The sequence below is a fragment of the Halichoerus grypus genome, chromosome 1, assembly GCF_964656455.1.
Source record: "Halichoerus grypus chromosome 1, mHalGry1.hap1.1, whole genome shotgun sequence".
Classification (NCBI taxonomy): domain Eukaryota; kingdom Metazoa; phylum Chordata; class Mammalia; order Carnivora; family Phocidae; genus Halichoerus; species Halichoerus grypus.
Window position 1 is genome coordinate 45,483,257 of NC_135712.1, and position 12,521 is coordinate 45,495,777.

Sequence of the window (12,521 nt, forward strand, 5' to 3'; positions counted from 1 at the left end):
TAGCTGTAGAGTATATTATCCAAACTGTGGGCAAACTCTGGTTGGAGGGGAAAGAAACGGTCTGTTGGGAATAGTTTAGGGTTCAGGCATCTTTGGGAGAATTCCAGTAAGGAAGACACATCTGAGGAGCAGTGATGTGAAGAAAACAAGACAAAGTAGTCCCGGAAGTAAAACACGAACACATCTTTAAACCTGATTAATTTCGAGGCTTCTAAAAATCTTAAATTAACTTCAGTAAGTGTGAGAAATGCTCTGGAAAAACAAAAAATGAAACTCCCCGAGATTTAATCTGATGCTGATAATCTAATTCAGCAATTATCAGATGTGATTCTCAGACTAGCTGTATCAGCATCACCCAGGAATTGATTAGAAACGCAAATTGTTCTCCTGAAACAACAATACATTATATGTTAATTTAAAAAATTTAAAAAAAAAGAGAAAGAAACGCAAATTTTTGGCCCCACCCATATCTAGGGATTTGAAACCTGGGTGTGGGGGTGGGTCTCAGCAATCTGTTGTTAAGAATCCCCCAGGTGACTTTGATGCTTGTTAATGTTTTAGTCACGAATCTAATAAAATCAAAGCCAGACCCTTAGAATTGCAGCCCAATGGATTCCACGAAGTTAAAAAACAACAAACACCCCTCAACATCCCAACTACCTGACCTGCTGTTTTATTTTACCTGCTAACAAGTGAGTCCTCTGAGGTACCTACCTGCCTGTTGTGCTTCCCTTGGTCATAACCACAATAGAGCCAGTGTCAAGTTTCCCCCAGCCCGCTCCGAAAACTTAAAGTATGAGTTGTTTATGAAAACGCTGCACCTGTTCTACAGCTGCGGGCTCCTGCCTTCTCAGCTTCACATTCGCTTCTGCTATAGCCACACCTCTAGTAGTCTGGAAAGTTGTTAGCTCAGGAATGGTGGGAGTGGAGACTTAGGTCAATGACAGAAGCCTCAGGATGGATTTAGCAGTAAGGCGGAGAGTTCAGATTAACTGCTTCATTCCACCACATCCTGTGCGTCTCTGGAAAACTTGGTTCCCTCAGGGATGCAACTGGACGCACGTTAAACAATCTGAGGGCAGGAAAGACTTTGGTCCAAGTATGTCCTTACATGGCCTCCTGCGGTCCTGCTTACCTGCCCTTGCATCTCGGTTCCACCGCATATTGCTTTTTTCCTGGCTTTGAGCAAATCTCCTAACCTCTCTACACCCCAGTTTCCACACTGGAATATTAGGGATCATGATAGTGCCTACTTACGAGGCACTGGGAGGGTGGAATAAGCTAGTGCATTAACAGGCTCAGCCGAGTGCCTGGCACTCCAGCATTCCAGAAGGTGCCTGAAGTAATAAAACGAGAAACCTGAACAGAGATGTTTCATAGGGAGAGCCATGGCATTTGGTGTGTTAGTCCTTTCACCAAAGCCAGGCACTCCAGCTTATAAACTTATTCAATAAGATTTTATGAATATCATCACAGAATCCAATTTACAGGTTTTAGTTGAAAGAATAAGTAGTTGCCATATAGGCATGATATACACTCACTATTTATTGAGCACACACTATTCGTAATTAGTAAATAATGTGGATATTTACTAAAGATATTTATCTTTTTTGATCAATTTAAAATTTATCAATTGTTCTCATTCAAGAGAATATCATTGTAAAAGTTTTTTTTTTTTTTAATTGATGGTCTTCACTTGTGTTTTGGTCTTAATTGCTTCAGATTTTCAACTTCATTTTGACAGTGCAAGAGATTGTGACGTAAGAGTTTTGTAAAGATAATACTCACCTCCAAATCCAGGTCTCATTGCAAAGTCATGGTCCTCTATTTGGAGAAGTTGCTCGTATTGCAGGAGCCATGCTTTGGTACTGTCATCTTCCCTCCTTCTGGCTTCTTGTTTGCTATCCCTCCAAAGTGGGGAAAAATAATTTTGAGATATGCATGCTTTTGGGTATTTTGATTTAGGTTAGCCTTCTGTGTTCAACTTGGTATCCTTTGAAATATATACATAAAAGCTCATTTTCTCAGTTTATACTACACATAGCTAAAGATCTGCCAACATTTACTCTTTATTATATAAGTGTGGGCAGGTAAGGTAACCCAAAATTTGGAGCAACTTGGATGATAAACCAAATCTGGATATGATACTCTGGCAGGCGATTTCTCAGAATATGGTTTTTAGACCAGGAAAACCTTGTCACTACCACCTTAGGATCCACGCACTCCACCCCCAGATCACCTCAACCAGAACCTGAGGAAACAGAGCCTAGGAATCTGCATTAAACATGTTACTTAAGTGATTCTTGGGGTCACCGAAGGAAAACTACTTCTGCACTAAGACAGTAAAACAAAAACAAAAACAAAAAAACACTGCAAAATGGTAAACTGATGAAAATAGTGTTGTACAAAGACAAAATGAGCAGGAAGTATGGGTGCAAGTTGCGATTAGAGCAGAATGTCTGTAGTAAGTTCTAGAACCTGAGGGATGGCAATGGGAATGCAGATGAATCCAAAAAGAGGGGGAGCATGGAAATAGGTTTCCTTTGTTTCTTCCAGGAAGGAGAAGATTCTAACCCAAAGCGAAAAGTGATAACTATTACCAAGACTTACACCTACTATTTCTCAAACAATGTTTGTTACACTTTGTGGGCAAAGAGAAGCAAATATGCCTAATAAGGGGGTTGATATATGATGGAGCATCAGGTTTAGTTCAGAGCTTTCTGGTCTAATTCAATATATATATCATTTTAAACCACTTTGTGTCTTCTGCCCTCTTCCCCTCTTCTAGAAAAAGTAACTTCATTTTTAGTAGCTACTGAAAGAAAGCTTTTGGATAACTTCTGTCTGAGGAGAGGATCTTCTAAAAGACTGAGTCCTGATGGAATAGAGCAAAGAAATCTCAGTTCATAGGAGAGTCTTACATGAGCACTCTCAATCTTTGTCTTTGCTCCCCCTCTTTTTGGTATCAGAAACTCTACTATAATTTTGTGACTAAGAAAGTGGGGAAGAAAAGACTGGATTTTGAGTGGTTTCAGGGAGATTAAGGGAGTCTTTGAGGAGGACATATTAGGCAAAGAATTAAAAAGTACTAGAACCAGATGAGGAAAAGTAAATACATCTAAGTCATTCTGATGCATTGGGGTTAAATAAATGGAATGACAGAAACTCATTTTAATTGAGTCACTAACACTCAGCAGGTTACTTCACAAAACTGCTTTCCCAAGGGTCTATATATTTGATTAGTTTACTAGGATGAAACTAGTTGAAAACAAGTAGGCTGACATGAATAGACTATTGTACTCTGGTCTCATGGGGTAGTCTGCTTGGATTCTCTCGCTCCCTCTCTTCATGCCCCTCCCCTGTGCATGTGAGCGCACCCACTCTCTCTCTATTAAATAAATAAACCTTTAAAAAATAAAAATAAAAAACATTTAATCTAGAGAGTTAATAGCGAGATACCAGTTAAGACCAATACCATTTTATACCTATTAAGTGAGCCCCAAACACAAAATCTCAGCAGCCAACCATGTTAAAAAGGTATGACAAAATGGGAACATTTATACTTTGTAGGTGACAGCACAAGTACTGGCCAAACCCTTTTAGAATCAATTTCAAGAGCTATGAAGATAATTCATATGCTTTGACTTATAATTCATTTCCAGTAATATTATAATTTGTATTGGTACAGGGAAAATTACATGCATAAAAATACTTACTGCTGTGATTCACCACAGTGCAAATTTGAAAATAAATGTTCAATAATAATTGGTCCTTTAATTCAAAGTAATAATATGGAGTGATTAAAATTACCAACCATTATAATATCTGTGAAACAACATAGAAAATGATTAAGTTAAGAAAATACAAAATAGTTTCTATACTATAATTTTAAACATGAAAAATCATGGAACTATATGAATAAGGATTAGAACTTGGAAAAGGGAGAGCATAGTTGAGATTCTTTGTATTGTTTCCATGTAAAATTCCATTATTGAATTTGTATAATAAATGCTTTATAAATTATCTAGAACAAGTTGGACTTGCCATCTTGGATCTTTTCCAAAGAAGGGTCCAGGCATGGCTCTCTACCTTATCATTCCATTCTCCTTGTCATTCTAGAAGCATGTCTGCTGCTTAACATGGACTTTTTTTCTCACTGGAGCTCTATTATGAACCAGTACACACAGAAGCCCAGTGGTCTCAAATAATGTGTAAGCAACATTTAAAAAACTTTGTATAGATTTATTATTTTCCTTTAGAAAAATACTAAATGAAGCAAAAATGGGCTACAAAGATGCAAATCCAAGAACGCAATAAAGTAGGAAAATTCGGTGATGTGATTTTTGATCACTAAGACAACCTTCATACTTCTGGATCCAATGTTTATATCTAGGTTCCTGATGCTTTTGCTCTTTCTTAGGGAAGGCATGGTGCGTTCTATAGAGCAGCTCTGGGGCTTTGACTGACCTGCTCCTGAACTCTCCAGTTCTGGGAAGACATACCTGACTTTAGTCAACAGCCCATCTCTTATAAAGAAAAAAACCCTATAGAGATGAACATTTCTGTGGAAGAGCCACCCAGAGGGAAGGCCCCACTTGAGACATGACAGTTCCTATGTCTTACTTGGGTCTCTATCTGATCATGAGCTCAGTGATGAGGCCTCAGTTTCCTCACCTATGAAATGAGAAAATTGGACCAGATTAGGAACTGGTCTGCCCGTATTTTTTTTGCATAGTCCGTATGTTATATTAAATTGGAAAATTTCATATGAAAATCTTACTTTCCTGCATCTTCTACAAAGATCAAAGAATCTAGCAACACCGGGCTCAAGTTTTCTTACAACAAGAGCAGGCTGGACCCGACCAGCTACAGCGTCCTGAGGAGCACCCCGTCTGTAACTGGCACAACCTCCGCACTGCCTTCTGTCTCACTTGCAGGAGCACTTGGACTTGCCATCCCTAGGACCCTCCTGGCTCTTACGTTAGGTTCATGGATGTGCTGGTAAATGTTTAGCAAGTTGTTCTCCAGGAAAAAAAAAAAAAAAAAAACAGCCCTATTTGTGGTGTTTGCTGATTTCCACAATGTAAATACTCCCATGTGGCTGATTGCAAGGTACTGACGTGACAGAGATGTGCACAGTCCATAGTGTAGTGCTGTAAAATATAACGAAATATGACATAACATAACATAATTTAACATGATTTAATGTAATAGATGGGATTTCTACCTGACAGATAGGATAGACGTAAATAGCCTGAAGAATGAGATAATAGTAAAATATAGTAAAGGAATAAGGGAGTGGTGAGTTTCAAGTATGTATTACCTTTTTAAGAAATAATTTAATTGTATGTTTATAAATTATATGTATAGTTTAATTTTTAATGATGTTTATTTTCAACAGCTAGCAAATAGATTTCCTGGAATTGTGAACACTTGGCTCTTGCAAGCTGATTTAGGCAGACTCCATACTCACTATTCTTGAGGCCAGAGACAGTGTATTGTTCCTCTAACATCCTTAATCCCTGACCCCGGCACTTGGCATATAAAGGGCACTCAATACAACTGTTGGAAGAATGAATAAATATTCAATGAGTTTATATGCCTAATCTTCTTTGCATCACCAGGGAGCCAAATCTCTTCCCTAGGCAAAACAGGGACATTTTTCACCTGCCAAAATTTACTTTATTTGCCAATTCCCCTTCTCCTCCTGTTTTGCTTTTAAGAAACAAAGGGTATCTTTAGATAAACGATTTTAACAATATTTGGATAAAAAGGGGAATCTTTTTTTTTTTTATCCATGTGACAGAGAGAGAGAGAGAGATAGAGAGAGAGGGAATATGAGCAGGGGAGAGCGGCTGAGGGAGAGGGAGAAGCAAACTCCTCGCTGAGCCAGGAGCCTGATATGGGGCTCGATCCTAGGACCCTGAGATCATGCCCTGAGCTGAAGGCAGATGCTTAACCATCTGAGCCACCCAGGCGCCCCTAAAAAGAGGAATCTTGGGGTAAAGCGTAAGATTATATTCTGAAAGAAAATAACTAATAACAAAGCATTTAAGGGACTGATTGTATGAAAACCGGCTCAAAATAATGCACATGAACGCCAGGTTATGTAAATCCATCCACTTCAGTTTTTTTTTTTTTTTAAAGATTTTATTTATTTATTTGAGAGAGAGAGAATGAGAGACAGAGAGCATGAGAGGGAGGAGGGTCAGAGGGAGAAGCAGACTCCCTGCCGAGCAGGGAGCCTGATGCGGGACTCGATCCCGGGACTCCAGGATCATGACCTGAGCCGAAGGCAGTCGCTTAACCAACTGAGCCACCCAGGTGCCCAACTTCACAGTTTTTAAAGAAGGATCATGCCTTTCTTCCATGTTCATTCTATTAGTTCTCTTGTGTTATAGAAGAATGGATTATTAATTAACTAATTCATTACTTATTTAGTTACTGATAATTAGACTGGATGTGGGGCAAAGAACCTCACAGTATTTATTCACATACTGAGTTCTGAAGAATGCTGGGCTCCTTACTCTAGAAACTACCCTAATATAGGGCGCCTGGGTGGCTCAGTCGTTAAGCGTCTGCCTTCGGCTCAGGTCATGATCCCAGGGTCCTGGGATCGAGTCCCACATCGGGCTCCCTGCTCGGCAGGAAGCCTGCTTCTCCCTCTCCCACTCCCCCTGCTTGTGTTCCTGCTCTCGCTATCTCTCTCTCTCTGTCAAATAAATAAATAAAATCTTTAAAAAAAAAAAAAAAAAAAAAGAAACTACCCTAATATAATAATTTCTGTGTTTTTGTCAAAAATGCCTTCAAATCTGCATGAGAGACTGGTGAGTGACAGCTCAGAAATTGGCTGGCTGGATTATCTGGTTCACTCAGGGAAAATGACTAGCTTTCATTCTAAGTGGTACTTTTGAACCAGGGTTGATGGTTTACTCAGTCCCTCGTGCCCTAGAGGATTTTTCTTTGAAGAACAAAAGACACAAATAGAAATTTCAATGACTCACATGCTAGCTTATTGCTGAAAGGGGTACCTCACTTAGGATATGGAGAAGGGAAAACAGACATGCTTGGCCCCATGTAGCAGACACCCTGAGGTTCCTTCTTCATTTAAATAGGGTCTAACAACAAGACCTCCAACATAAGAAAAAAAATTCGCACCTCACCACAAAGAACTGATGTTTTCCTCTTGCCCCTTAAATAACACCTAAAAAACACACATAGTAATTTTTCTACAGCAACTCTGCCATTGATAGTGATGGGTTAGCTCCATGACAATCTCCCTTTCCCTCAGTCTGATGGTGTAACCTCATGTTCCCCTAATATTGCTTGCCTAACTGCCTTGAGGAAGACTCAGAAAGTGGCTAAACTGGACAAAACTTCATATTATCTCAGATCTGGATGTGGGAACAGAGGCATGGAAAAAGAGTGTGGGAGGTGGCCCTTGATTTTTAAGAGCAGAGCAGAAATTAGGAGTCTAATAAATTTTTCCTCCCACCGCCCCCCCCACACCTCTTTTGTTTCTGGTCACTAAACCTGAGGCTTCACAAGGATTTATTTAAAATTTTATGTTCATTTTCCTGATCTTATTGGGAGTGCCTCATAAATATTCAAGATGTGAGGGCAATCTGGCTGAAACATCTGTCACCTCTTTGATTGCCAATGTTGGCTGGGTGACATAACTCACCTTCATTCCCCAATTTCCCCTCCTGGGTAGTTTTGAAAATCTTGTGTTTGGTGAAAAGGAGAGACTTTCCCCAAGACAAGAGGTCACTTGCGTGGTAGGGTGACTGACCATTCCTGTTTGCCTGGAACACTTAGTGCTAAAACCCATGGAGTCCCAGGTAAAGCAGGATGAACACTCTCCTAAGCTTGCGTGCCTTTGCTAGCACGTGGGCACATGCTTTCAATTATTCATGATAAGATAATAACAATGATGTATTGACATTCAGGATGATATTTCAAAGGTATGGAAACTCACCTTGAAAGGCAACAAATGGCTTTAATGCTTTTCATTACTATATTATCGGTATACGGAACTATCTACTCTCAAAGTCCTTGATATTAGAAGTTGTTGCTTAGACCAATTTCTACTCAAAAAAATTTGGGGAAACTTTCAACATGTATCATTATCAGTAATAAAGGCATTATTCACTGAAGAAATACATTCCTGAGAGAAGATCCCTACCCAAGCCCTTGTTTTCTCCAAAAATAAGTCATACAATTGCCAGAGAGAGACCCAAGACTCTACTCTTCCTGATGCTACCCAGAGGTGATTTATTTTGATGGGTGAATGCTATCTCTAGAGGCAGTCACCCACAAATATGTGATACCATTAGAGATTTGTTTCTCAGTTTCCCCTAGGTCTGTGGCAGTTGGTGAGGGAGGACAATGACAGCAGATACTATACTATGACTATCTTACCGGGTTCTTTTCATTGAAGAGGAGCGCCGCTGGTGGGACTTCTTAATTTCAAAAGCAGCAGAAGCATCTGGCGTCAGTGCGATCCAGATGCAGGTGAAGAAGACCAACAGGGAAGCCAGGATCATCTTTTCCAAAAGAAAGGAATGTAGATGGATGCAACCAGTACTGTGATCACTGGGCTTCTTCATCTTCATGCGTCTCTTTAAAAGTAAATAGAGTGCCAAGTAAAGGAAAAGGAAATGGAATGCCAAGTAAAGGTATCAAGGAAAAGGGAGAGGCATTGCCTTCAATGCGGTGTCTTTTGTTTTAGTAGATTAAATAAATTCACATCACTTACAGGCAAACATCTGTCTGACTCATCAGCCGTTTAGGGAAAGCAAAGCAGATTTTTTCATTTTCAGTTTCCATCCTTTAGTTCCTCTTTCCAGGGAAGGTTCTTAGTGGGATGCTTGATCCCCTACTCAATAAACTCTCAGCTGCAGTCCTAGGCAGACAAAGAAGAGAGGTTAGGCATTAAATCCCCTTAATCCAATACAATATCATTTGAATATATTTAATGATCCAGCAAAATAATATGCTTAAAAAGAACAAAGACGATTAATTTAATTTTAATTATACATTTGAAGGCCTTTTCTTTTTCTCTTGGCTCCTTTTTAACCAGAAATTAATCTTTCTCTCCCTAAATGCATACAGATTGCCATAGTGCATACAAAAAAATAAATTATTATTTTTGTTGGGCAAATAATCATATTTTAAGATGATGGTGTATTCCACTGAAAGCAGAAGTGGTTCAAGTTAAGATATAATATGGTAAGCAGTCTGATAAATAAAAAATAAATTAGCCTCGAGCAGTGGGTGAGGTGTACACTGTCACTGTTAAATTATGACCACACACATTCCTAAAAGTTCTCTGCACCCATAGAGTAGAAATATTCCCTGGAAACATTTCCTTTATGTAGGCAATATTCTAATGAATGAGCATGTCAGTGAAATTAAATTTCTCCAACTGGAATATCACAAGGTGAGCAATATAGCAACAGCTGACCTGTTTACCAGGACTTAAGAAGAATACCATTTTCTCAGAAATAGAGTTGAAGGAAATTCTTAAATTTCCTGGAATTGATTTATCTCCTTGACACCTTGTATCCTACGTTATTGCTTTAACACATTAATTTATTTTTACTTAGGTTACATCTTCTCTTAGCCAATGTATTAAAACCTTCTTGTATGCTTCTTGGCCATGTCTTTCCTCTTTAAAATATATGCTTAATATAAAATATTACAAATATACAGAATGATGTAATAAATTCTTACCTCTTCCCTTATCCTCTAGTGTTTATCATCATATACAGTTAACTATTACATGTACACATTCATAAATAACACACAAACTTTTTGCATGTTTCAAAAACTTTATAAAAATGGTGTCCTATTATACTTTCACTTTTGCAACCTACTTTTTCTCTTAACATTATGCCTAGAGATTTATTATGTTGATAGATGTAGGTCTAGTTAATTCATTTTTACTTTTTTATTTTTTAAAGATTTTATTTATTTATTTGACAGAGAGAGACACAGCGAGAGAGGAAACACAAGCAGGGGAAGCAGGAGAGGGAGAAGCAGGCTTCCTGCTGAGCAAGAACCCCGATGCGGGACTCGATCCCAGGACCCCAGGATCATGACCTGACCTGAAGGCAGACTCAACGACTGGGCCACCTAGGCGTCCCTCTAGTTAATTCATTTTTAATTGCTATATGGTATTACAGTGTGTGGATAACTAACATTTATCTTATTTATTCTTTTATTGGTGGACATTATTTATTTTTCTATCATAAACCATCTATTATAAACAATTCTGCAGTGAATGTTTGTAAATATTTCCTGGTGTACACGTGTACGAGTTTCTTTAGGGTACATACCTAGAAGTAAAACCGTGAGGCTGAACATTTTCACACCTCCAAATTTACTGGATACTACTATATTGCTCATAAAAGTGAGTATACCAATTTACACCCCCACTCCTAAAGAATGAGAGTCCTCATTTTTAAAAAGCTTGGTATTATCAGGTTTCTAAATATTACCTAATTCAATGACTGTTGTAGTTTTCATTTTAATTTTCCTACCGGCTAAGGAAGTATCAACCTTAGAAATAAAACTGCCAGTTATTTGACTGGCAGAAACAGGTTTATTCAAGAATAGTAGAGAATTGCAATCCGGGACAAGCAGTCTAAGGCAAGGCATCCGCAAGTCCACAGAACAAATGAGAGGAACTCTCCTTTACGGAGGAAAGGGAAAAGTTGGGAGGAGCTGTTACAAACAGTCCATTGGAATAAACTGGGAGTTTGAAGTGTAGTGGCTTCCCATGGGCTGAGTTGTGACAGTCTCTCATTGGCTGGGCGGCAAGTAGGTCTTTCTTCCTCCTGCTGGGATATTAAAGTAAGTATCCTCTGGTAGGGTCTATCTCTTCTTGTCCGGTCTGCCATTGACAAGGAGTGGTGGGGCGTGAGAGCTCCCCCTGCTGGCCTCGGGATTCCGTTCTAAAGGGGGTTTCCTTTCACTCATTTTCATAGAAGTCTGAGCACTTTTCTCATGTATTTCTGGGCCAGTAAGCTCTCCTCTTCTGCAAAGAGCCAGCCAAGAGAAGACATGTAAAAAGAGTTGTTGGTCTTAAGCTACTGTCACTTTGGCTGCTGGAGGACTTCCTTGTGGTCACAGTTTGTTTTGCAACTCAGTGCTCTCATGAGATCCAGGGCCTGACCCCTTGAGCCTAGCACTCTATGCTGTGTAGGTCTATTCTCTTCACTTAGTACCATTATCTACACCAACATTTCCCAAAGTAGTTCATGGCTACACTGGAGATATTTTGTGAAAAAGTGTTCTGTGCTAAGTGAGTTTGGGAAATGTATTTTACTACCCTTTCAGGGATTTATAGTTCACATTACATGGTACAGTGGAAGTATTCTTGTCCTGCAGCAAGACGGACATCCTTGGAGGATGTCCGTTCAGTGGTCTAGTCTCAGTCCTTATCTTGCTTGGTCTATTAGAAGTATTGACGCACCGATCTCCCTCCTATTTGAAACATTTCCTTCACTTGCCTTCTGGGATTCCATACTCTCCTGTTTTCCTCTCTGGTCATTCTTCCTTAGTCCTGTTATCTGATTCTCCTCCTTCCATCAGATTGCCTAATATTGGAGTGGCCCCACCCTCAGTACCAAGTACTGATCTTTCCTATCAACTCACTTCTTTAGGGATCTCATCCAGTCTCAAGGCTTTAAAAACCATACCAACAATCCCCAATTTATATCATCGGTCCGGGCTTTTCTCCCAAATTCCATCTCATATTGCTATGGTCTCAGTGCTTGCCCCCAAAATTCATGTTAAAATCCTAACCCCCAAGGTGATAGTTTTAGTAGGAGGGTCCTTTGGTAGGTAATTAGGTCATGAGGATGAAGCCCTCACAAAAAATGGGATCAGTGACCTTATTAAAGGGACCCCAGAGAGATCCCTCACCACTTCCACCACTGGAGGATACAATGAAAAGTCTGCAACCCAGAAGAGGGCCCTCATCTGACCAAGCTGGCACCCTGATCTCAGACTTTCAGCTTCCAGAACTGTGAGAAACAAATTTCTATCATTTATAAGCCACCCTGTCGAATGGACTAAGCCCGAATGGACTTAAGACACACACCCGAATGCCTGCTTAATGTTTCTACCTGGATGTCTGATAAATGTCTTAAGTTCAACATGTCCAAAAGTAAGCTTGTTAATATTTCTCTCCTGATTCACCTACAACGTTCTCTATCTCAGCTGATAAAATACTGTCCTTTCTTGACTCCTCTTTCTCACACTCCATGTCCAATCCACCTTAAGAATACATCCAGGATCCCAGTGCTTCTCACCACCACATCAGCCACTTCCCTGCTCTTCAGTCGCCATCTTGCTTGAATTATTGCAGCAGTGCCCTAACTAGTCTTCTTGCTTCTTCCCTTGCCCTGTTTCATTCAATTCACTGCAACCAGTGATTCTTTAAAAATAAAGATCAAGTCAAGTCACTCCTCTCTTCAAAACCCTGCAATGGCTTCTCCTCTTTCTCAATTTAC

General features: G+C 39.6%; 1 protein-coding gene across 1 annotated transcript in view; it reads right to left on the reverse strand.

Moving 5' to 3' along the window:
* The window catches only part of GABRR3 (gamma-aminobutyric acid type A receptor subunit rho3), a 43,981-nt gene extending 35,435 nt beyond the window's left edge, over positions 1 to 8,546 (reverse strand). Inside the window, exons 1-2 of the mRNA XM_036070319.2 lie at positions 8,422 to 8,546; positions 1,789 to 1,901 (exon numbers count right to left, since the gene is read on the reverse strand). Of these exons, the coding sequence (XP_035926212.2) occupies positions 1,789 to 1,901; positions 8,422 to 8,546 (238 nt within the window). The remainder of the gene's footprint in view (positions 1 to 1,788; positions 1,902 to 8,421) is intronic.
* Positions 8,547 to 12,521: the final 3,975 nt, after the last annotated feature.